This window comes from Amphiura filiformis, chromosome 6 (genome assembly GCF_039555335.1).
Source record: "Amphiura filiformis chromosome 6, Afil_fr2py, whole genome shotgun sequence".
In the NCBI taxonomy this organism is placed as follows: domain Eukaryota; kingdom Metazoa; phylum Echinodermata; class Ophiuroidea; order Amphilepidida; family Amphiuridae; genus Amphiura; species Amphiura filiformis.
In genome coordinates, this window is record NC_092633.1 from 33,255,546 (window position 1) to 33,283,389 (window position 27,844).

The window sequence follows — 27,844 nt, forward strand, 5'->3', positions numbered from 1 at the left end:
ATAATTTGTTCCATAGGTGTAAAACAAATAAGGCTATACATGTCTTTTTACAAGTTTGCATTCATCAACTTATAAGTTGTGTACCCTGTATAGGACAGTGTGTCAATTTGGGGAGGGCAGTAGGTAAATGCCTAAACTAGCTTTCAGAGAAGAATGTACCGCTCTTGCTCTGATTGACACAACATAGGTGATGCTACGTATTCTCTTCATAAGGGCTGCTCTGTTGCCAAACAAAGCTTTAACGTGTAGTCAAATCAGTGAAATTGTTGGATGATCGAATCAGCCAATTAATTAGAATCCCATCGCCATGTTTACGCTGGAAACATAAATAATCTTGTTTAACCAGGCCTGTACGCCATTTTTTTTGGACGGTGCAGATTTTGAAAAAGTTTTTCTGGGGGGGAGGGGCTATTTTGTGAAAAGTGGACCTTCTTCCCTCCCAAAATTTGGGCCTTTTTGGAAAAAAAAAGCATAAAATAAAATAAAAATTGAGAGGTGCAGTCAGACTCTGCACCCCTGTGTATGTGCCTGTGTATATCTAAAGTAATTTTAGCATATGAAATATTTTTGCCCAAATTAGATTGCTGTTGTTCTAAACAATGGCAACCGGACAGAACCGCCGGTCAACCACCGGTCGAGTTTTGATTTCATCCCTTACTTGTGACATGAACTGCTTTGACCAATCATTGCTATCAACTGTTTGGATTTATTATGTTGCTACTTAATTATTTTCTTTTCACGATCATCAGCTTCAAGAAGTGAATTAATTAATAATTATTAACATCAATAAATGTTCTAAAAATATCTACTTTTGTTTTAATAAAATAAAGTTGTCTACAAAATAAATGAATGAATGAATGAATATTAATATTGATTTATTTTCTTATTTTGGCACTTTCAAATTATTCAAAATATTTAATTTTTCCTGAATGGAACTGATCATGTCAAATGTATTTTTTATGATCTTCAGGAGATGATGAAGATCCATGAAGGCGATGATCCTTTAGCAGCTCTAACGGGTGAACCAATGCTGAAATGGCCAAGGACACCAGGAAGAAGGGTAAAGTTTTCTTGCATCTTTAAATCATTTAATGAATTTATATTTACAGAGAAATGACATGGTCTAACCATAACACTACTAGACCTTACAAAACAATATAGCACAAAGCGACTGCAAGCAAGTGCATCCCACATGATCTGATTGCACAATCCTCCGAGAACACAACATTACATTTTGTTACATGGAGAGATTTGATCATGTCTCACCTCCTTTTTCAACCAAACCGACGGTAATAAGTAACTCTTGTAGTGAGGGATCAACATTGAACCACAAATTGCCTCAGGCAAAACTCACTTCCTGGGAACTCAATAACACACAAGGTCATTTTTATGTAACTCATTGACCCATTTGTGTTATATACTGCCTCTAGCTATAATGACATCCTTGTGATCTGGTCAACTCATTGACAGATATGAACCTCGGGAAGGAATTCAATTTTTGATCAATTCTCTCCAGGTAGTGAAACGTAATGAAAATCGCTGCCTGGGCAGGGTTAACAATCATTGCATGCTATCTCCGGTCTTGTCCCTGGGACTTTCAAATTCATCTTTTTTCTTCTGTCCTTTTTTTTTTAAACAGAAAGGGAATTAGGGTTAAGAATGAGAAGCAATATAAGTGGGCTCTATGAGCCAGGATAATGACTGAAACATTTTCAATTGAAGCCACATAAATGTACGATTTCGGTCAAATTTTAATTTCGTTACTCGTTTCCAAAAATTATGAAATATCATTTGTAACAACAGTCAAGGAGGTTTTCTAGTCATTTTAAGCCAAAATATTGATGTAAAATGAATGAAAGCCCACTTGCCGCTTAACTGAAGAGCTCTATGGGGTAATTTGGTGAAATAAACTGGGGGGTGGACAGCCACAGGTACCTTACGGTAACAAACCGCTGTATTTTTGGATATGTACTGAAATGATTTTTTTTCCTTAAATTTATGTATAATTTTGATAAACTAGTGAGTAATAACTGTATCTGTATGAATTCCTTTTATATTGTACCATACAGAAAGACAAAATGTCCAGAGGGGGCAAAGTATCATTAGCTTCTAGACCACCTTCAAAGACAAAGAAAGCATCAAGCAGCTTAAGAAAACGACGGACGAAATGTCGCAAATGTGATAATTGTCTGCGGGATGATTGCCGAGAATGCAATTTTGCAGAGATATGAAGAATATATGCTCAGGGAAGATGAAACAGAGTTGTAAAATGAAGAGGTGTTCCAATGTAAGTAGCAATGGGATATTCCAGTCGAAATACATACACCCCCTATGGAAGATATGACCTTAATCTCACACACAGGGGGTGTAGATTTCAAATGGTTTTACCTGGATGGGTGACTCCATTTGAAATCTACACTCCCCTGTTTTGGAGACTAAGGTCATGTCTTCCATAAGGGGTGTATGGATTTCAACTGGAATTAGCATAATACAGTTATATTGGCATGACAATTTATTGAAAAAAATATCAAAGGAAAAATTGTACATTCTTTTCACCAGTGAATTAAAATTCAGTAGAAGGAATAAGGTCACTTAACTTAAAAGAAACCAGATATAGGAGAATTGCTCTACCACATACAGGAAACATATTTTAAGTTTTAGGAGAAAAGATAAGACGTAAGTGCATTTTGTGAATATACCCACAGAAACCCACAAGAAAGTTAGACCAGAGTGAGTGGTGAATATAATTGTAGTACTTGGTTTTCTGAACCGATCAACTCACAGTATTTAACTCAAACTACATCCAAAAAACAATGCATTCTTCAAGTAAGATCTTAAGGCAACAAAAAAAAACACCCTGTTCTACAGGCCAGACCGACCCAGATTGTGTGTTTTGGTGGATTATTTTAGCTGTATGAAATTTAAAAAAGCTTGGCTGTAGTGGATTGATTTTGACAAAACAATTTTGAACAAAGTTTTCAAAATATGTTTGCAAAAAAAAATTTTTTTTCAAGATTGCGGTGATTTTTAGGGTCATTTAGCCTCTTCCAAAAAGGAAAAAAATCCACAGCTTTAGCCTGTCTGTCCATCCCCCCTCCCCATAGACCATTCAACAAGTGGTGTTTTATTTTTTCGTTGCCTAAACCTTACTAATTTTTTTTATTGCTCACATCTGTCTAAAACACTTACCTAAAAATGTTCCTTACAGCCACAACTTCCAAGCAACTGTGAATGTTACATCTGTGGGAGTGATGATAGATCAGACTTAAACAACACATTAATGGAATGTCACCAGTGCAACCTGGTGACACACCCAGAATGTTTGAGAAGTGAAGGATATCTAGGCGAAGGCGTCATTAATGATGAGATGGGCAATAGCTGGGAATGTCCGAAATGTTGTGCAGGAGAAAGTGTTGAACAGGTGAGTGTTTATATTAATAATAATGACAACTTTACATTGCATTAATGAACTGATGGCAATCTCTTGCATGTGCGACAAAGTTGGTAACTAGCAGCTCTGTCAGTCAGTCATAGATGTATGTCCTGGGAGGAGCTTTAATCCTCCCCAAGATGGGGGGATGAATCCCCAAATATTTTGGAAAGGGAATGGGAGATTTTAGCCTAACAATTTAGCACACAAATTTGTACCATAAACTTATTCTGCTGCCAAAAGGTGTTGGATTACATGTATACTTTAAGAATTTTTTCCAAGCATTATTTTATACACCAAATACAAGGCCTAATTTGTGTATTCACACCTATTTTTTCAAAAATCAAAATGGCCCTCATCCTCCTTTTTCTTGAAAACCTGGATGAGAAACATGTTTTAATTTTTACTTTTTATGTAAATGTGTGAATGTACTTTTATTCTATCTTAGTGTCAGATTCTGTTTTTATCAGATCGTGTTCACATTTACCATTTGTCCACTTGCTTGTTCCAAAAATGAAAAAAGAGTTTTGATGAATTTTAGGGTGTTGCTGTTTAGGCTGGTAGCCTAATGGATAGGGTATCCGTCCATAGATCTGAAGGTTGTGGGTTTGAATCCCATGACAAAACAATCTCTTGCTTTTTTTCAAGTTGGGTAGTGTAAATAATTCTTCCATGTTCCTGTTTGGCAAATCACTGATTAGCACTTTAAAAATTTGCACACAGCTCCCAAAAATTTGCACACAGCTCCAAAATATTTGCACACAGCTCCAAAAATTTACCGACCCCCACATTACATCATCAAAGTTGTTTGAGTTTGGTTCCTTTAATACTTTTCCAGTACCTTTTTTATTTATTTTCCTTCTTTCTTCTTTATTCACTTTGCTCACACATAAAAAGTTGTAACAACTCAAGCCAGCATGAATGAAATACATATGTGACACGCATCAAGGGAATGAGTCGGATGTCACTAATATTGATTTTGAGATATTGGCAAAAAATGTGTTAAAATTCTTTTGTTTTATAATGTTTTCAGCAATTGATAAATTGACATAACTTGGCAAAGAAAAATCGTATCAACATGGGGTTTTCAGTTTCTGAAAGCTCCAAATGTTGACCAGGGTCGACATGTGACTCATTCCCCTTAATCATGTCACATATATTGAAAGATTTGTAATCCTTTTTTTTTAGAAACTTAATCATCCATGCAATAGATAGTATTAAATGTAGGTCATGCAAAATGCCAGAAATAAACTTTGCCAAGAATGTGAACAATATCTATTGTTGGCTACCCACCAAGGAATGTGTGTACAGTGTGTGAAACAGTCATTTCAGGAAACAGAACTATTAAATGTGCATGAGGAAATGACATTGGACTATTCCGGTTCACATCCATATACCCCCTATTGCAGACATGGCCTTAATCTCCTCATTTGAGATTCACACTCCCTGTGTAGAAGATTAGGTTATGTCTTCCATAGGGGGTAAGGATTTCAACTGGAATAGACCATTAAAATAAAGTTAAATGGCATTGGGCTATCCCAGTTGAAATCCAAACACCTATGGCAGACATGGCCTTATTTTCCTGTAGATTTCAAATGGGATGACCCATTTAGGTAACCCCATTTGACGCTCACACTCCCTGTGTAAGGTTATTCTTCCATAGGGGTGGATGAATTTCAACTGGAATATCCCATGAAAATAAAGTTGATAGAGGCATTGAATTCAATGGATCTGTTTGTGTTGTTTATTACAGGACAAAAAAGGTGGAGCAGGTGACGGGTTGAATGAATCTCTTGTTAAAAGATCAGTACTGAAGAGAAAACAGGTGGGTGCTTTAGGCCAATGAAATAATAACATTTACTTTGTATTTGCTTAAAAATCTATTTAAAGGCCTGTCCGGTAGACCAGGCAAACTTGTTGGGAAAGTTGTAACACAATATACTTACCATGCAGTGCACTGCAAGGAATATCTAAATCCTGATGATCCTATCATGCAGTGGGACTTTGAATGATATTTTGCAAAATGTAAACACCATCTGCACCTGAAGGTTAATCAATTTGCATTTTGGGATGCGGTCCAGTCAATCCCATGTCTAGCCTCTAATATGCCCTCATAAAAGTAATACCAATGGATCAAATGGACATAAAAATGGTAAAATTTCAGATATTTAGGCTTTAAAACAATATTGTTACAGTTGCTGAAGAGGATTTTCCCAATGTTTTCCAAAATTCTGATTTTTACATGATGGTACTGTACTGAGTAATGAGGCTGCTATTGTCCGAATTTTGTAGCCCCCTTTATTTACTGTCGGTTTTAGGTCGTCTGAAGTTTGAAGGAGAGATGTTATGGCGGCATAAGTCGTGTGTCAGTGTATCAAGGTGTATCTGTGTGTCAACAATATGTTAGACTTTTGGTTAAAATTTGGTCTCCTGAACAATTCACATCCTATTACAACCATTGTTATGTTTTGATGAATCCAAGTGTGTGACATTATTGGATCCGAAGCATAATAATGATAAAATTGGATGCTATATGCCCAATATTAATTGGTCTCTCTATGAGTTTTAAAATATTGGGACTCTAATATTTTAGAACTCACAGCTCAACGAATAAATATGGGCTCAGTTGTTTCAATTTTATAATACACTTGGGTCATACTTGCACTGTGGGAACCGTCAGTTAGTTGTGTTGTTAAGGTCACATATCAAGGTCAAAAGTCATTTGGGGGTCAACTTGCAAAATAGGCTGATAGTTAAAACAAACGGTCTAACACGAAAATTCAAATCCAATTGCATACCAAACTTTTGTCATACTGCAGTATGTATGTTGTTCACTACCCATATCTTCATAGTATTTCCAATACTATGTATACAGTACTTCTATAGTTCTACTATTTGAAATATTTGTATTTAAAAGAAAGTGTATTGGACATCTTATGTGTGAAAGGCCTTTTCAGTAAAAACTGTTTCATCATATTTGTTACTGTTTCATGCTTTTTTATAGATGTCTCCAGAGCCTGAATCCGACACCGAGATAGATATCAAGCCAGCACCTAAAAAGAGGGTAAGTTTATTTGCTATGATTATGTAAAAAGTATTATACAATGTTTGTATAAAATGCAAAAGTTGGTGTTTAGGAAAGGAGATATTATACAGGTGTGCGTTTACGTAGGCAGGCAAACGAGGACGCACACAAGGATACACACATGTCAAATGAGGACACCCGGTGACCGTGGAGGTCCTCGGTGTTTTAAATATATCCAAGACATCGCAAATAACGTAAAAATGCATTTAAAACGGGTCCACCTATGGGTGGTATAGGACGGTCCACGGTTGGATGGTACGTTGTCTGGTGTGTGTGAGTGAGGTCCACGGTATGGCGATGTGTGAGTCCTCGGTTAGTATGTTTTAAATCAAGTGAAAAATTAGGTCCTCGTTTTCCTGCCTACGCGAGTGAGGGGTGTGTGTGTGTGGGGGGGTTGCAATTGAGGTGATTTATAATCGCATGCAAATTGAGACATTGGTGTGATACCCTACATTCCAACGGAACTGTCATATTTTGATAAATATGTGCAATGCAATGTACCCTATCAGTAATCCAACCATATGTCCCCATGTGATAGGTTAAATGTCATCAAATCCCTGGTTAACTTTTGAAATGCAGAAAGTAACATTTGCTTATTAGTCCTAAACAGCGTCCCGTTTGGGGGTGGTTTCACATTGGGGTGTGTGTGTGGGTGGTGTATTGGTTTTCCTATATATACAGCATGTTTTACTCACAACTTGTTAGACTTGTCAACAAACTTTTAATGGCCATTTGTTCTCAAGTGATTTAATGATGATTGAAACACAAAGCCTTCATTTTATGTCACCTTCACAGGGTCGTCCACCTGCATCCAGACGTGCTAATAAATACAATTACCCTCACAAGAATGGAAGAAGTCTTTACGATGATGACGACGACGACGATGAAATTGATGATGATGACGATGAAGATGAGCTGGTCGACTCCCCTGATCCGGTAAGGACAATAGTCACATCGGTGTCAATAAATGGACCAGGAATAACACAAGTACATGTTGATCAACTTTCTGAAATGTCAAATAGTATAGATATGTCCCCTTATCATGGTTATGGAAATGAGGATGATGATGATAGTGGACGTGAGTCACCAGAGGCTACAAATGCAATGGATTTACTCAATGGTATTTTTAATAGTATGGTGTAGATCAAGGATGATGTGTTTTCTCCAAAAGCATTCTTTCTTTTTTTGTCTCATGAAAAACAAATGTTATGTTAAAACATGCCTATGTCAAAATAGGTTTACATCTCACAAACTGAAATGAATGTAGGTATATATGAGAGTGTTACTGATAAAACAATATATTGTTTTCCTGATCCTTTTGTAATAACCTAAAAACTGTTGAGGGAGGAGTTAAGAGATGTTTAACACCCTGTCTAGATATTACTTTGATGACCTAATGCAGTCCCACCTTTTTGCATCATGATTTGCTGCATAGTTATTTGACAGCAGTTTTGTCCAAAGAAAAGCAGGCAAGTGATAAAGTGCTAGCCATTCATTGCAAATGTGTTCCAAAAAAGGTTGTTAAATGTCAAAAAAGACAAGCAGACAGTGACATCATAATGAGGCAGTTGTGCAAAATGGTTATGAACTACAGAAATCTAGAATGAAAATGTATACAAGCATGATACCATTCTGGCCTCCATAGTATTATGGTAGTTATTCTTGATTGTGTGATGTTAATCTGAGAATATTTAACAACATTACGCTTATGTGAAACATCGCGGCAGATAGAAATGGGCAAATTAAAAAATTTGAATGGCTAGTTGTGGAAGTGATGTTGATGATCAGAAATGCAGTAAATGCATTTGTACACAGAAAACTATTGTCTCCCTGCGGTGTCTCAGAAATTGTTTGGTTTTCGTTCAAATTCCTTTTCTATGATATAATCCTAGCATGGCTAAATGGTGTGCTCTTCATTGGATTATTCTGTTTAAAATCCACAAACTCACTCTCCAGGAGAAGTTTCAGGTTGAATCTTTCTCAGAGGGTGTATGAAATTCAAATGGAGCTGCCTAATGTGCTAATTCCATTTGAAATTCATACTCCTCCTGTGGAAGATATACCACTGTGGAAGATATTCCAAAATCTTCCACAGGGGGAGTGTGGATTTTAGATTGAATAGCCCATTACCGAGAGAGTCATCCATAATGGGCTGTTTCAGTTGAAATTCATTCACCCCCTATGGAAGACAGTATTGTGTGTGGGTTTTAACTATAATAGCCCAATGCACTCAATATCTGTTTTATGAAATTAGCTTGAACACATTTTGTCAAGGTCCTACACCTTGGGTCCTCAAGGTCATATATCTTATGTTTTAGGTCCTCAAGGTCCTACATGATGTCTTTAATTAGAATTCACAAGTTTTTGTACAAGTCTTGTTAGTTTGATTAGAAGCAAAAACATAGAAAATATGAGCCTGATCATTCCAAAATCTCTTATGTGTGCTTGCTTGACTCCATGGTATTAGGCCCTATATAACCTTCACGGCCTATTTTATAGATATTATGGTATGTTTCTAAAATGTTTTTAACAAAGGATTTCAAATCTTCACCTTTTTGTTATCTTTTATTTCCTGCTTGAGATACAATGTGTCACTTATGATACTGAAACTAAAATAGCAGACAGTTTTGTTTGATCAAGGTCAGAAACCAGCATTAATTTAAAGCCAAATATTTGCTTTGAATTATTAAGTCTTTCTTTTGATCAACAGTGGTTGATTAAGTTATGCATGATTGTTAGCAATACAAAAAACCCAACCTCTTCTACATTAAAATGCAGTCATTTATTCTAGAAGTTTATAACATGTGATTTTGATCAAAAGATCATTGATTATCTTTATTTATTGAGATATTTGTTTACTTAGATTTCTTTTATGTACCAAATTAACAATTCAGTTTTTTTACAGAAAAAAAAATGATTACTTTGATATTTGAAATCAGCACAATGTTGACAGCAAAACTTTCTAATTCTGATATCTTTGAGAGTGAAGTAATCGTTTTTGCCGGAAGCCCTAACCCGTTCCGGCAAACATGGTCACCTCTCTACTGCATTTTAGACATTCGAATGGTTATTATTATACACAGCTGTTCTTGGACAAACTGGCAAATGCATAAATTTATATGATATAAATTTATGCATTTGCCAGTTGGGGATCATTTATATCTTTTAATATCATCAATTATCATAATCACTGATTTTAATATTAAATTGATGTGTAATTTTGATATTTATATGATTCTGTTGAGACAATTTGCTGTTGTTATAAATTCTCATAAAATAATTCTACTTGGGAAAATTACAAGCAATTTAAGAAGAAATCAATAACAGGAGTGATGACTAGCTGGGCTCTGAGATGACTAGTACTGTGAGGAAGAAACAGTGAAATAAAAAGAAAAAAGTTAATCATATAATATATTTCCGAATAGAAGCTAGGCAACCAAAAAAAACCACCCTGTCCTATGGGCCTGACCAACCCAGATTTTGTATTTTGGGGAATTTTTTTAGCTGTATAAATTTAAAAACAACAGATTTTTTTGCGGATTTTTAAAGCTTTCAATGATTTTATAGGGTCATTTCTAGCCTCTCCCCCCTCCCAAAAAAACAAACGACAAACCGTCAAACGGACCCTACTTGGCAAATCAGTCCGCCCGCAGATCAAAGGGGTTTTTTTTGTTGCCTTACCACTAACTCTTCTTGTAAGTAATATGTCTCAAAGGTATTTGCAGGAGGATTCTGTACTGCTCATCCCACCAGACATCTTCATACATTCTGCTGTATTCACTTTGCTTGGAATGAGGTAGGAGGTAGTATTCAAGCAGGTATGTTTCTTATACGGTTGTGGAATTCTTATCAGTCACCAAATTTACAAAAGGAGCATCACATACCAAGATTGTTATGTTACAAAAGACATAGTATTCACCGATTGCATGGTTATCTCAAAACGATATTCTACCTGCAAAGTATGTGCTGTGTGCCGGGGCTGTGTATGCATATGCTTGTCAAACGCATACTTTAATTACCGCATACTCTTTGCAAAAAGCCTTCTGGCACGTTGCTAGAAAAGCGCGAGAAACGAAAATACACATTTTGCACATGCGTTTTCAGGGAGAACCTTGTTTTGGTAGCAAGATGGCGGATCCATGCAAAGGGTGAATACATGACACATCCTTGCTGTTATGCTTTTGGCTGTTTTATGCAAAATACACTCCTACTGTGGAAGATCTTAATTCCAGGTGCATCAAAAGTCCATTCCAACTTTTGCTAATTTTATGGGAAAATGGTGAATTCTCTTTGGATTTAATTCACCTATCCTCAAATGTGAAAATTTGCTTGGAATTCCTCAATCTTGCATCATGTGACACAGGCCGAAGTGGAATCATAGTAAGAATGCATGAAGAATTCTGGAGTTGGAGAGCTGAGTAATTTGTGTATAAATTATCTTGGTTTGTATATAATTGAATCTCTTTCACAATAACATGTTTCTAATTAAAGCATCATTTGCTGACATTCACCAAATCAATTGTTTGATTAAAGTTGCCAAACAGGTCCAATACCATTAGTTTGCTATTTTGAAAAGCATAGCATTTCCCCAAATTTGGACAAAAGATTTAGTTGTAGAACATTTTGTTGTGAAAGGGATACCTATATTGTAACTGGGAAACAGTACATTGTCCAAATTGACTATCTTGAGTTAGAAGTACATTGTAAGCCAACAGTAATTGCCATTCCAAAATGCACATCCAAATTGAACAGAACTATGCAGTAGCACTGAATGATACCTTTTTTTAATTGGTTAAACTGGAAATAAAAATGGAAACATCAATATTGAGTCCATACTTCCATTTTTGCATATTGTTTTTTTCCAAAACAATCATTTGTGGGCACTGTGGGTTAGTTATTAATTATTATTTTGATGAAACAAAAATTATAAATAAACTACCTTAGAAGGAAACCGAGTTTGGAACAAGAAACATTGAGTACCAAACAAGTTTTCTGTTATGTTATAAAAAGCAGTAAAAAAGCGCAGTGATCTATAGTGCACTATGCACAAGCACAACACCTAGGCGTTGATCCACAAGCCTCAGCACACTTTACAGGTGAAGAAAGGCTGAATATATGAGACAAGGGGAATAAAATTGCCATCATGAGCCATTTTCCCCTTGGTTTATAGCACACTGGGTGTTTTTTTTTCAACAAAGTTGTTGGGAACATGCACATGTATTGCACAGTTTTGTGGTTTTTGCTGAGCATTAATGTAAAAACAAACACGCAAACAAACATGAACCTATGTACATTCATCCATTAAATAGGTTACACTTTGGAATTGAAAGCCAGGATCGAAACCCAATTCAGGGCATTGTTACAAGTTCCTTTTCATAAGTTCATTATTTTGGAATTCAGGAATTTGGAAAATGTACAGTATCCCAAAAAGTTAAGATAAGTTGTTCTTAAAAAACATTATGTGTAATTCCATTGAGATAAGTTTCTTGATCAAATGTGAATTATACCGGTCAAATCTTGTATCATAGTTGCTTGAATGCAGATGTTGAAAAAATATAGCTTATTTATTGACCGAACATAACAATTATGTTCTCAAAAATGTTGAAAGATACTTTCATAAATAGTAAGGATCTTTGTTTGTAAATAATGTTTTCATGCGAGGTGGCACTGTTTGAATGCCTGTTGATTTTGTTTTTGGAATAAAACAATGCTTTCATACAATGACTTGTTTCCCAGTTGCATTCTTTGTGTTTAATAAAATAGTGGTATGGGAGTAGATTTAAGAGTGAATGGTGACAGTCAGAGAAGATATATAACCCTTCCCAGAATCCTTTGGAACATGTTGTACCACTAACATAATGGTGTGGAAGTAGATTTAAGAATAGATGGTGACAGTCAGAGAAGATATATAACCCTTCCCAGAATCCCTTGCAACATGCTACACCTACACCGCCTCATGCAATCAATTTCTTTGCACAGGTGGTTCCCTTTAAAACATGCCTTTGTCATGTTGAGAATAAACTGAAGTGTTAGTCAATAAAGTACCATAATTTGAAAGATTAAGATCTGTAAGGTGTTGCGATATTTCAATGTATTGAAAAAAATCAATGTTGTTCTAACATTGAGTTATCAATGTTAACAACATTGAAATCTTCAAATTGTCAATGTTCTTGACATGAAAAGAGAATTAAATAGTACTTTTCTAACAGTAACACTTCATACTTTCTTGATTAATAAAAGGGACAAAATTACAACAAAATCAATGAAACCACAGTATATGTCACTGCTAAAAGTGACTGGTATATGATTTTGAAGTTTTGAGATGTCAAATATATTGTATCTCAAATAGCCATTTTGTTGACTTTGTGCTCATTATGTTTATGGAGCAGGTCACAAATATTCAATGTAGTCGATGTTTTCAATGCTTTTATTTCAATGGTCAATGTTTTTGAACATCGCAACAGCTTAAGGATCTGCTCTGTTCATTGAGGTACCTTAAAACTCTTGTTTTGAACTGATATAGCTTACAAGCACAGAAAACTGAATATAAAAAATTTCATTGTGGGAAGTATAATATATCTTCTTGGTGTATCAGGTACCATAAATAGTGATTAGAATCCCATCATAACTCTTTGGGAAATTTGGCACAAGTCGGTGACGTCAGTTCCGCATTTCATCAGGCGCAGCTTAAAATTGCCAGCATTTGCTCAAACTGCTGGCTTACGTAAGCATTAATTTATAGATGCAGCATGTATATGAACATGAAACAGCTGCCTCAAGTCACTCGGTAACATCACTGACTTGCTTTGAGCAAAAAATGATATAGGAACAATATCAAATGATCAATTAGTAGTCCTTCAAACTAAGCATACGTACAAGATTGATTACTTTCTGCATTACCTTTCATTTTCCTGCAGAGAAAACAATCCCCTCAAAGTTTCATCTTTTCCTTATCTTGATATCCTCTCTCAGCCTAGCCATCTGGCTTTTGAAACCTTACCTCCAGCCAGTGACAGGAATGTTTTTTCGTGGGGAAGGAGGCAACGTGAATTTAAGGGGGGGTAATCAACCAATTTTGGGCAAAATTACTGCAAAAAAGCTGCCCCCCCGTGCTGCCATTGCCTCTAGTCAAGCTTCAAGAACACAGGCCCTCTAGGTCTTATAGGTTTGATTCTTTTCTCAAATATATATCAAGACCAACATTTTAAAGTTGGTGTAACTGTTCTTTTAAAAGCGATTTTGACCTTGAAATGTGCATAAATTGTACAACAAAATGTGCAAGAATGATTTCTTCTGTGAAGGAACTCTAAACAAGTGTTCATTCACCACTACTCAAAAAGGATAATTTGGCATCAGAGAAGATATTTTACCCTTCCCAGAATCCTTTGCAATATCTCATTTCATCAAATGACACTTCCATTACTTTTGTACAGGTTCCCTTTGTTTTCATTGTGAGAAAAGACTAGTTAAACATGAGTCGATAGTCAAGAAATAAACATATTTTACAAGATCCGGATATGTTCTGTTCATTGAGGTACATTTCGTTACTATGGACTCATGTCGCACTATATAGATAGCAAGTCAGTACAAGAAATTAAAATGGGAGAAATGCATTATGGGAAGTGTAAGATATCTTCTCTGATTTGGCAAGCTCAACATAAGATTTGGTGTTTGTGTTCAGGGAATGCCAAATGATGACACCAAGCTTTAATAGATAACAAGCTTACATGGATAACAAAATGTTTCAAAATCTACTCCACCCTCCCACCATGGGTAAAAAAAAAACTTCCTCTTGGTCAGGTCATATCATAAAATCCTGTCCATTAAAAGTGCCCAAAATTACACACAGGATTGCCTCAATACTCTACTCTAAACACAAGTCAGTAACCAGACAGTTGTCCAACGGACACAACAGCAAAATGCACCGATATGGAACAGCTTCCTGGACCACATTCACAGCCCAATAATTGGCACCCAGCACCGGGCCCAGCACAAGAAATCTGAGAATCGTTGAACAGATGATAATTTACTAAACGATGCTGCTTCTGCTTTTCACACACTTTCTTTAAGAAACAGGTCTTGTTCCACACTATTCCACTTACTTTTTGGGAATTATCATTTGTGCAAGGCGTCACATTCTCACAGATTTCTTGTGCTGGGTGCCAATTATTGGATTGTGAATGTGGTCCAGGAAGCTGTTCCATGTCAGTGCATTTTGTTGTTGTGTCAGTTGGACAACTGCTTGGTTACTGACATATGTTTAGAGTAGAGTATTAAGGTAATCCTGTGTGTAATTTTGGTTCATTTTGATGGACAAGATTTTAAGATATGACCTTGTGAAAATGACAAATTCAACTGAACAACTTTTAAAAAGTCGTAATGGTCGCCTTGACCGCCAAAATGCATAAAATCGACATATTTTGAATTTGTAAGGTCAAAGCGATCATTTAGATATTTTTATGGTGTTCAATTGAAATTGTCTAAAACCATAAACGAATCACAAGAAATAAGTCCCCCTCTCAACATTTCGCCATAACACCGTATGGTAAAATTTGAAATAAAACCAACTTAGATTATATGATTGTTTACTAAGTTTTTTTGTGAAAATGACAGATGACCATGACCCAAATAGGACAGATTATACTTTTTGGATTCCTTATGTCCAGGGGAGTAATTTGGTATACTTTTTTCAATCTACCAAGAATGCCTGACACTTTGAAGAGGGCAGCCCAAGACAGATTCGTTCAGTGATTTTCAGGCATACCAAAAACACTTTCAAACCTTTGTTCCAATATTTGGTCACGAATCATTAGCATTCTTCTACTAAACATGCTAAATGGGACCGCAACCAAGCAAGATCCAAGAACAAGAACACCTTCAATAGGTCTGCTCTTCAGTTCTGAAACATAGACATTTACCCTACAAATATACATATACAACAATAACCATTAACAGTCAGTGGTGTAATGACATATGAGGGCAGGGAGGATGGGGTGTAAAATCCATGAAGCCGAGCGAAAGTAACGCCTTTCGCTCCCGAAATCGATACACGCGAAAATTGTCATTTCCATGTGCAATGCTATGCTAAAATGTAAATGCCAAAGTATGAGCCAAGGTCAGAAACATGCATTTGTAATACGGGTGTGGGGTGATTACATGGACTCTCTTCCCTTGTCGATTATTTAGGGGTCGCCAATCATTTCCCGGCATTGTCTTTGCCCGGTGGTTGTCATTGTACAAAATGTACTTTGTCCGACAGTATGCGCATCCCATTTTGTTGAAGACCCATGCTTTTAAAACTCGCGCCAAAAAGGGCAAAAGACCATTGAAACTGAAATGGACGTATGTTGTTTAATACATCCTGTGTGGAGCGATTACCGAATAGGGTGCAACTCTACCAGTCTTATTACAAGACTGCCCCACCCAAACCCTAACCCTAAACTCCGTATACGAGGACTGGAATCAAGTATTTAAGATTTTAGACCTTTTTTGTACTTTTTAGACCATTTTGTTTTATCATTTTCGTCAAAGTCTACCCCTGGAAAGTTGCCTGAACCCCCCCTTGCCTACCCCTGAGAAAGTGCTGGCTACGCCACTCGCCATCAGAACTGTGATTGACCTCACTCTTAAAATCCTCATACAAAAAACCAACTACTAGTTTGGTAAACAGACAGACGTACCTCCCCAAATCCCACCAAAACAATATCACGTCTCGCTACACTAAAATCCCTCAGAATACGAGTTTGTCTGTAACTTTCTCAATCAATTATATTACTATTTACAGAAACCTTTACCTAAAAGAGGGTTTAGAAGAAATCGTGGCAGATTTGGCTTCAGACGTATGGGACGAGCAAAAATGGTTTCTTACCATCAACAACGTATTGCTAAACAAAAGGTGCAACAAGCAAAATACCACTCCATACGCGGTGCTCGACGTAAAGGTAGAAGTCTGAGAATGCGTGCAAAACCGAGACTTAATTTGAAGAAAAGAAACTCCAAAGATATAGTGGCAGCGCCAGAGCCATCAGTACCTGGTCAGTCATTGCAAGAAGATCAAGAAGGCCAATCTAATGCGGATGTTATAGTCAGTAGTCCTCAACCAAAACTGACCCCACTATCAATTCCAGCTCTGGAGCCTGAAGTTGTATTGATGGAAAAAGCTAAACCAACTGTCATCCCTTTCTATGTGGTACGTCCAGCGCCGATCTCTCCTCCTCCTTCCACATTTATGCTTGAAGATGAAACACCACATCAAATAACCCATGACACATGGATGAAGGTTTTTCAATATCTTCCGCAAAAAGATGTGTGTCGTTGTATGAGGGTTTGCAAGATATGGAATCGTTGGTGTTGTGACCCATCGTTATGGCGATGTATCAGTATAGCTCGTATGATCCCTATACCAGCAACTGCTCTTCGTGGATTAGTACTTCGTCAACCCAGGTCACTTGATTTGAACTGGACTAACATCAGCAAGCAGCACATAATGTGGCTTTTAGCCAGATTACCTGGTTTACGAGCTCTTTACCTCCAAGGCAGCTCATGGGATGCCGTATCAGCATTGTGTTCATCAATATGCCCTCCTCTTCGTCTTCTGGATCTGCACTGGGTAAGTGGCATCAAAGACTCCTCTCTGACTGCACTCCTATCACGAATCACAAATCATCGACCTGGCATGGTTGACGACAAATGTCATTTACGCTTCTTGACAGATTTAAGATTGACGGGAACCGACATCACCGATGCTTCCATGTTGACTCTCAGAGAATGTGCGCCATTGTTGGCCAAACTTGATCTTCAGCATTGCAGAAAGATAACTGACGAAGGGGTTAGGTTCTTGGCTACTGAGAAGTCCCCAATACGACTCACATTGAGAGGTATGTATTCAAGTTCCTCTTCGTGATTTTTTTTTAATTATAAACCAATGTACTCACCAAACAAGTTCAGGATATGACATTGACTAAAAACGAGCTCAAAGGTCAAAATGTTAGTCCTTTTCTTAAATCTGCTAATCCACAAATCTTATATATTGAAACCAAAATCGGTCAATTCCGTGAGAGCGTGCATATAGACGTTTTAGAGAAGGGAGTATAAATTTGGAAAAGTAGTATAGGTAACAACCTCTAGCTCTGAGTCTGAGCATAACGCTAATCCCATCTTCCGGACCTTTGGACTTTTGTTTTCAGATGACTTAAATCAGACGTCAAAGACGAACGATGCTATCAGGCTCGCGTCAGACTTATAAATCGTAAAGACGATACCTAAATGTAGCGTACAATATGTGCAAGTTGGAATATAGGATAATAATAATAATAATAATAATAAACCATGCTTATATAGCGCTTTACACCAAAGTCCCTAAGCGCTTAAATAAATTATACATAGACAAAAACATAACAAATAAACATTAGTATGCAATTTTAAATAAATAAGTTTTCAGAGATGTTTTAAACTGATTAACAGTCTGAGAGTTTTTCACATGTAATGGTAAACTGTTCCAAAGTTCAGAGGCAGCAATAGAAAATGAGCGATGACCATACTGAGTAGAATATGATGAGCTAGTTAGACGAAATTGTGTTGACGATCGAAGACTACGTGGAGGCGTGTAATGCTGTATGAGTTCTTGTAGATAGACAGGTGCAAGATCATTAATACATTTATAAGTGAGGAGGAGAACTTTGTATATAATGCGGTATTTCACAGGTAGCCAATGTAAATCATGAAGGATTGGAGTAATGTGATCACGTTTCTTAGTAAGCGAAATTAATCTGGCAGCCGAGTTTTGAATTCGTTGGAGTTTGGAGATCTGTGAGTCGGGTAAACCATAAAGAAGACTATTGCATTGGTCAAGGCGACATGTAATAAAAGCGTGAACAAGCATTTCAGTACAATTTTTATCAAGATATTTTCTGATCTGGCCAATTTTATACAGAGCAAAAGATGCTGAGCGACAAAGGATCTGTATTATGAAAGTTTTTTGTTTCTAATTTTTCAGAACTCAACATTGCCAACAATAATAACATCTCGGATGCATGTATTCTCAGTTTGAGACGCTTGACTGGACTTCAACGGGTAGCGGTTCACTCTTGTCCAGAAATCAACAAAGACTCCTGGACATTCTATGGCAATGAATCTGGTGTCGAGGTGATCCTTGTCAGACCCCCAAGACCAGCAAGGACTGCACCGTCATATTCATCCATGCTTTAATATGGTGAACAGTGGCGTACCGACCGGGTGCTGAAGGGGTTCTTGGAAATATGTGATTTGTACTTTCCTTTAGCCATATTTCAGACAAACATTTTAAACCAATTTAGTGTTAAAATGGCAAATTTCCGTGGGCTTGGCGCGCATTTGTCATTGTGCAAGCAAGTTAGCGGGACAATTTTGCCGCCTCCTGGAAATTTTGCCCGGTACGCCACTGATGATGAAGTCATCTACAAAGTGACAACTCAAGTGTAGATACGAATAAGCTTTTCCTACAGAATAAGTATAATATAAATGACAAAGCTGTACTCATATTTAGCTCCGACTTCTTCAGGACGTTGTAATATTATGAGCCATGCAATTATACTACCTCCTGGCAGCTGGGGTTAGGACCTGGGCATAGAGTATAGACGGTTAATGTAGACTTCCCCTGGCCTACTAGACATGGCTGGAGATATGCGTGGCAGCTCTGAAAAGTCGTTCAAAGTACACTGCCCTTGTGTATTATAGTGAAGAGGCTCTTTTCTTTTCTTTCTTTTTTATTTATTTGTTATATATTATTTGAAAAATAGTCGTGGTAATTTATTTTGAGGTCAGCAAAAGTAAATAGAAAATTATATTGTTCTTGATTTGACAAGAACGTTAACCTTTGCTGATTTATTCAAATATCGCATAAGGCATAACATGAAAACTTAACACACTGTACTCCTACCTGTATTGCCGGGCTTCAAAACATGTGTGCGGCATTAACGGCTATGGGTTCCCTCTATTTTGACTAAAACAGTCATCAAAAGGTATCGAAGAACGAATTCATTCCGCATCCTCCTTTGCTATCCACTGCCGACAAGTGTACCCTAGCATTAGTATATTTAAACTTGGCGGAGATTTGGGCTTTTTGGTACTGATTTGGGTCGCAAATGGTTTAGAGATGGGGTGGGGTGTTTCCAAAATATTCTCCAAAAAATTGGGAAATGTGCAGATTCATTGTTGAATTTTAGCAAAATGTGCGAATATTGTCCAGAATTGGGCAATTTTACCGTGAATGAATGTGAACAGAAATAATAACAACAACAATTAAATCTTTTTCGTCAAATTTGGTCATTTATGGGTATGTTTGCGGATTCTCAGTCGGCCTGCCACACGTCCATTCCCTACCCTACCCGAGACGCTTTGAAAGTCCGTTTGGCGTTCTTGAACATATAGACTGTCTAGAGAAATCCAAATGGACTATTGAAGGTTCTTTAGGGCAGGAAGGCTTGACTTGTGACTGGGGCGCAAAACCTCTGACCTGTGACTGCCCCATCCTATGACGCAAGTCCTCTGACATGTCTGATGGCCAAAGTTCAGTGACCGCCGCCCAGGTGAGACATGTTTAGTACACCACAGAGACGGTAGGTTATGGTTTTAAGATAATAGAGAGATTGCGATTTCCAAACGTACGTATCGAACGTACTTGGAATCTATTCAAAATCACTCTCCTGTGACGGGATTTTGAATAGATTCCACGTACGTTCGATGCTACGTTTGGAAATCGCAATCTATCTAATAACTTTAAATACTGAGGACTCATAGGGACTCAGAATCGGAGTTAGTTCTGCTGTGTATAATCTTGTGCGTAAGTTCAAGTAATACTATAATATAGGCTGATTTTAAAATCGTCCAAATCATTAAAACACCATTTGAATTCCCTATGCACATTTTCAATGGATAAAATAACAGGGAACAAGATTCGATCGTTTGAGATTCCAAACTTGAGCTGTTATATAAATGTATTATAGCCTATAGAACTCCATTCATTGCTTTGAGAATTTCATTTTGTTGATAAAAGAATGATTACCCCGGGTTATTTGCGCTCCAAAATTTGCCTATTATAAGATCGGCTCTCGAGAATCGGCACCGTGTTCATTTGTATAAAAAGCATTTTGTATAGGCCCATATAAATGTCTCAAATTCAAAGACAGTGTTTGCTGTATGTTCAAATTAAACAAGGCAAGGCACATTGATAATATATTTTGTACATAACTAAATGTAACATTATTTGACCTGTGGTGCCGGGAACACGATAAAAAGATGTATATTCAGGCTGTGGACCTATATTGTATTTTTCGCTGTAGATTTATGTATTGTTTTCTTTTGTGTTTACCAGCACGTTTAATAGTTTAATATATTGTTTTCTTTTGTGTTTACTATAGCACGACTAGTAGTTTCACTAGCGCTGTCACCGATAACTAATTCTGACAACAAATATTCGGTTTACAGTGCGGTATGTGCGTACGAAGTATCCGTACGAACGGCTCCAAGGAACGGCCGTAAGGCGCAATGCGCATGTAACATCGCAACCTCTATAAGCAACATTGATATGAGCAACGACCGTCTATTATATACGTATGTGTTTTGTTGTTTTCGAGGACGGTTTTTAATTTAGACAAGAACCGTCTTTAAAAAAGTTTCGGATATACATAATGATGATCATCTCCAAATCCAGCATCTAGCTATTTGGCTTGATTAATAACAACGAATCACAGACACTGTGCAGTGTGTATATAGGTCCTAGTGTGCCCAGAACGGACCTGTTCATCATACATTATATGAACTTATATTGTATAGGCGCCACTATTGTATAATGTACGAAACATGGACAGTATAAGAACATTTAGGATATGAACATTAGACTGGGAAAAAGAATTATCGTAAAGTTCATCAGAATCATATCCGACACCGCCCTGTCAGTCTTTTTTAAAAGACAGCTCTTGTTTTGCTTCTAGTACGGTGCTAGCATGAGTGATTTAAAGTAGAATAAAACCATGAACAAATAAAGACCATGCACCCACCATTTATTAAGGGTGAAGTTTACGTTTATTCAAAATATTATTTTGTAAATCTTGCCTTAGGCCCTTCTCCATTATACGAAAACACGGTGAACAGCTGCAGAAGCTAGTGCCAGATGGTATGGGAGTGCAGCATCATGTACAAATACTAAAATGGTATTATAGGCCCTATGTTGTTGTTTTTTTCTTCGAAGTGAGCGGACGTAAATAAGGCAACTATTTGATTATATTTCTACATACTGTTAAAATTTCAGAAAAAAAGGACTAATAATAGCGGGAATAATAGCAGCGGTCATTTTAAAGAAATTGGATATAAATTTTTACAAAAGGGTGAGGTTATAGCACCCTCAACGGGCACACTCAATATACATTATAGATATAAATAACAGTTTATATTGAAATATGGCCCTAAAATAAAATCGTCTCCTTTTGTACCCAAATTCGACATCTGGAATGAAATGCAAGGAATATCGAAAACTGAGCATTTTTGCACAAATTTGACCTCAGATGGATTCATCAAGCCTTTGTCATTCTAAATATGTATACTGGTTTAAGTTATATACTTAAGAGCAACAATTTAGCAGTTATGAGGCCCAAAAGATTCCAGTGTTAAGGCCAACCTGAAATGTACAGCTTAAGGCATTTACATTCAAACAATAATAATTCTGCAAGCTTTCAGAAGGGCATGAAATGATCATGTAGTAACGAGACTTCATGACAACTCATGTATGTGAGATATAAGAATCGTCGATTATAATTGAAACAGTCAAATAAAGAATCGTATGATGCACGAATGGTCTGCTGTATTTTATTTTATAAATGTATTTCATAACTTGCAATTATCATTTATTTAATTACTACCACGTGTTATAATCTTTTATTTGATTTGCGTATATAGAAAGTTCAAGCACCGTTCAAAGATATGAATGAATGACAGATATTCAGTTTCACATGTCAAAATGTCATCTATTATTATGTGATGTGTATGCGGATATGTATTCATTTTGATTAAAACATACAGACACTTTAATATCAGATTCCAGCCATTTGAAATCGACAAGACTGCGCTAAGTCAAAATGCAACATAAAAACCACTTATTTAGAGGTTCATTATAGAATTCAGGTCCTGATCACTTGTTACAACGAACAGTTCGGTGACCGTATTAACAAAACCATTTGAAATAAGGATTTTCCTTTTCTTTATTCATACAACATTTGCGCACAATTGCCGCACCGCAAAAGTGGAAATGTACGTAATGTTGGGTTTTAACTGGGCATATCTGAGATATGCCCCCCGTGGTCCCGCAACTGGATAAAGCGTATGTATGAAGTATAAACAGGAAATAAATTGAAGTAAAAATGTTACAAAACTATCATTGTGGTCATTTCAACAAGATCTATTGAAATGTTACTTTTTTTTTTACCTACGCAGTATGATCTGCCAATCTTTACCCGTTTACAACAAATCTAGCAGTATGCATAAACAATCTTTGCCCGTTTACAACAAATCGAGCATAGCAGGCACAACGCAAAAAGCTACAAAAAGAAACTCCGCACTTACATAACCTGTCATAAATCTAAACCTGCTCATATTATGACAATTTTATTGGTACAGACGTGTGCAGCATCTTATTCGCTCCAATTTGATACCGCATTCACTACCAAAAGTTCTAAATTGACAAAGATTAAAGGGGTACTACACCCCTGCCCAATTTTGTGCCTATTTTTGCATTTTTCTCAAAAAATATTGCGCATTGGTGACAAGTAAGATATGTATATTATAGGGGCAAGGACTACCACTACTGCACTGGAAATTTTATTTCAGCACAGATAACAGTTGTGGAGTTACAGTCAAAAATGAGGGAAAACCAGTATTTGATCAATAAATCAATAACTACTTGCCTTGAGTTGCTGAATTTTCATTGCAGTAGTTGTAGTTCTTACCCCTATAATATACATATCTTACTATAATTTTTGAGAAAAATTCAAAAATAGGCACAAAATTGGCCAGGGGTGTAGTACCCCCTTAATACCAGTATATGAAATTCGGTGCTTTTTGCAAATCAAAATGATCACGCAGTTAGAACTCTATGCATGGCTAAGCTCGCTTTCCCGCGAACAGCCCCTGTTGACTATCCCAAGTGCCCAGTTTATTCACTTGTTAATTTATAACACAGGGATTTTGTAGCCGCAGTCTGTGGCCCTCACGGACTTAGCGAGCGCGTCGCAACCTCTCTGGATAGTATACTAATAGCAACAGAGCCCGAAAGTAGTGCTAGGATTTTGTCACAATGCTTTTCTGATGAATACTATAAGGCGAGATCAATATGACCTGGCGGTTGTTTTAGGAAGACCCTCATTTCAAATATTGAATTTTGGTTTTGGTCACGTGGTTTCCTATTATCCTGCCTAAGCTCTTGACTGACATGATTATCGACATCTTTGTTTCTACCCTTTGTTAGAAACTTAAAATTTGTAGCAAGGAGATTTGGTTTTCATTTCAGTTTGTTATATAATCGTGTGAAGAAGATAATCACTTGGTTTGAAGTTACCTGATCTAAGTATATATTTAAATTTTGTAGTGCAATATTCACGAGCAAAGAATTCGAACAAGTCAATCTACATCATCACGTATCATTTATGTTTCATACAAACAAAGCACCCCCCCCCCCCTCCTCAATATACGCGCATGATTTCTAGGCCTCGGGGCCGTAGAACTCGGGGTGTAATTATACGGTGACATGAAAATATGCCACCTACGTCAGAGAACATCAACAATAGGCCATTATATACATATGGTTATATACCCTACTGTGTCATCCCAGCATAATAGTGTTATGATTGCAGACCAGATCTGCTCCACGTTTTAATCCCTTGCTTTTTGTTTCCTGGACAAAAGCGAAACCATAACTTTAAATGAGGGAATGTCAATGGTCGCGCTCTGCAATTATCTACAGCTCTGCGTGCTCTTTTTAAAACATTTTATATTGTACAATGCACCAAATTTCTGGTATCAATCTTTGTCAATTTAGAGGTTTTGGTAGCAAATGTGGTATCAAATTAGAGTTAACAACTGTAACAAGATGCTGCACACGACCGTGTCAATCAAATCGTCTCATCATAAGCAGGTTTAGATTTATCTATATTTAAGTGGCCAGTCAGGCTTGTTCTATAGCTAGAGACCAATAACTTATTATCTTCGTGATAATACAAACTAGTCCTCTGTATTTAGAGTATCTTTCTGGCCAAGTTCACACATTGGACTAGAATAAGGCCCGAGATATAGTAACCGGGATCGTACCGGCTCTCTGGTATCGGCTTTGGTCGCAAATTGGTATTCAGGTACGCAAATATCGTCAGCTGGGATAAATTGACAGGTACACTGGTCTATATTGCCGGGCTATATTGGATTTGCATAGCTTCATGCATCGAGATAAAATAGTAGCTCGATGCTTCATGTTTATAGTTTTAGAACACTTATTTCCCTTAGTGTAAACAAAGAAATTCCTCGAAATTACTCCCAATTCTAGAAAAATACAGCACTAATATTTTGTTGGGATTTTAAAAAAATTTGCCAAATGAAACAAAGCTAAATCCTAATCCTTTTGTTAGTTCTAACCTGGCAATAAAAGTCAAATTCTAATATTTGGCCAATTTTGGAAATAAGGGCGTTTTTGGGTGTTTTTGTTTGCTGTGAACCTATGACAATCAAGCCCAAAAACTTGTATTAAAGGCCCATTCAGTGATTTGCTCATCCGGACGATCGTAAAAATCATCAAAATTCAGATTTTGGTACCTTTGTAATTGGCATAGATGTGCTAACATAGCCTGCTAGTGGTTCGGTCGAAAGCCGTGTATTTTAGACAAAATAAAGCATTTGCATGATTCTGGACTTTTGATACTGACAGTACAAAAAGTCCGACTCGAGATCGAAAGAAGCTCACTCTCCACGTACCAACACGCGTTGCGTATTGTTTCTACTACTTATTACATCAGTAGCTACTATTTTAAACAAAATACACAATTTTAACTGTTTTTCATATTTAAATTTACCGTTAGTTTGCCTCGGTGACCTTTAACATGTTTAATTGCTTATTTTGTTTTCTACTACAAAAATTAAGCGTCTGTTTTAAATCAATTTAGACTCTACTTCCCCGTGTTAGAAACACTGGACTAGGAAGTTTTTCCAGTCGATTGGTGGCGCACTGTACGAAAATCTCGATTTTCTCGAGTCGATCTGAGTTGAAGTAGAAAACCTTTCTAAAACTTCTGTTTTTGACTAATTTGTCGATGTATTCAGGGAAAAGTGGTTTAATGAAATTCTGTAGACTTATTCTTTATTTCTAAGCAACTCTGACAAATTTCCATTTTTTTAATGTTCCTGTGAAATCACTGAAAGGGCCTTTTAAGATTAATTTCAAGTTATGCATTCTAATTTTGGAAAACACATTTTCCCATATCTTTTATAACCAATTATCAAAATTAACATGAAATATTAAATTTATGAGCTAACTCAACTCAACTCAAGTCTATACTTGGACTTGTGCCAAGTCTTTGAATTTTGTGTTTGCAATTGTAAGAACTCGTGCAAATTACGTGTTATTTAGGTCTATTTCCACTCAAATTGCAAATTAACTACTAAAATTGGACTTTTATTGCCAGTTGAATCTAACTATTGTAAGGGAACAACACTAAAAAAGATTAGGATTTAGCTATGTTTCATTTGGCACAACATCCCAGCAAACACAAAAACGTTTTTAAAACGTTTTAAATAAGTTATATTTTGGGGTTTGGTTTAGGTAAAAACGTTTTACCAACATTAAAATGTCGGGTTATATAAAGGTCATGAAATCGTTTTGAAACGTTTTGTATGAAAACACACTACAACAATATTTTAAAAATGTTTTCGAAATGTCATTGTAAACTATTTTTGCAAACATTTTTGGCCAAATATTTTGTCAACACTTAAATAACATTAGGCCTATGTTAAAATATTTGCACCCAGCAAACACAGAAATGTTCTTAAAATGTTTTTTACAAAACGTTTTAATAACATTTAAATGTCGGGTTATATAAAGGTCGTGAAAACATTTTAAAACGTTATTGTAAATATTTTGGGCAAACATTTTTGCAAAATATTTTTCAACCCCAAAATAACATTCTGTTTAGAATGACTTGCACCAAGTTTTCAAAAATGTTTTTGGAATGTTATTAAAACGTTTTTATACCCTTTATATCACCCGACATTTAAATGTTTTCTGTATAACATTTGTGTTTGCTGTGCAGTAAATTACCAACAAATGTTTTTAATGTTATGAAAACGTTTTATACCATTAATGTACCCTTTATATAACCCGACATTTAAACGTTTTCTGACAACCTTTTATATCCTTTTGCGAATGATGTCGAAAACGTTTTGTGTTTGCTGGGATATTAATATTTTTTTAATCCCAAAAAATGTGTCTGGAATCGGGAGTAGGTCTATGATAATAATCTAGCATGCTTTACACAGTCATGATGCTAATGGAATGATGGTATAAAGCTTAAATCATACCACAGATATCTGTGATCATACACAATCAAACGCCTCAACCTATAATTATTCGCCACCTCACAGGACCAAGAAGGGGATGATCTATTAGGGCGGACTATGTGTCATCACGCCTGGCCTGAACAACCCTTTTCGCATTAAAAAAAATAATTTAAAAAAACCGACCCTGATACAGCGTAAACATGGTAAAGGCAAGGTTATATGCCGACATCTTGCTAGCGTTTTGCCGTTGCGACATTCGCAGCGGCTGATTTCCCGCCAGCGTCTTCCGCAGCGGCTATCTTTTCCACTGCATCGTCTTCCGCTGTAGAGACGGCGATTAAGCGAACAAAGACCCGAACAAAGCTAATCATCAGAGCAAAAGCGCGCAGCGGACAACCAAATGTAGGCCGATTGTGAGTTTTGGGTCGTCAATTTAGAATATCTGATTTTGTTAGTGCAATTCCTGTTCTGTTTGTTTAACCTGCTGGACAGTTTTAGTCGAAAGGGGACTGATCTTTATTGACATCTGCAGACGAATCATTTGTTCATCATAATGAGAATAAAAAACAAAAGGTGAAGATATGATTGGCCATACCTACAGCTGCACGTCAAGTAAACCCCGCGGGAGAACCATACCTATATGTGGTAGTCCTACACCATAGTAAATAATTATAAAAGTGCTCATAAGATGCGTCGTAGGACACGGAACACCGGAATTTTCGGCTTGTGAAGAAGGGTCTGCATGCATTATCACCATATTGTGA

The 27,844-nt window shown here is 36.6% G+C and overlaps 1 protein-coding gene across 1 annotated transcript in view; it reads left to right on the forward strand.

Moving 5' to 3' along the window:
• The window catches only part of LOC140155306 (lysine-specific demethylase 2B-like), a 48,707-nt gene extending 26,370 nt beyond the window's left edge, over window positions 1–22,337 (forward strand). The window contains 9 exon segments of the mRNA XM_072178090.1: window positions 971–1,060; window positions 2,070–2,214; window positions 2,217–2,287; window positions 3,209–3,421; window positions 5,184–5,255; window positions 6,435–6,494; window positions 7,311–7,451; window positions 16,300–17,392; window positions 18,511–22,337. Of these exon segments, the coding sequence (XP_072034191.1) occupies window positions 971–1,060; window positions 2,070–2,214; window positions 2,217–2,287; window positions 3,209–3,421; window positions 5,184–5,255; window positions 6,435–6,494; window positions 7,311–7,451; window positions 16,300–17,392; window positions 18,511–18,722 (2,097 nt within the window). The 3' untranslated portion in view covers window positions 18,723–22,337.
• The last annotated feature ends 5,507 nt before the right edge of the window (window positions 22,338–27,844 follow it).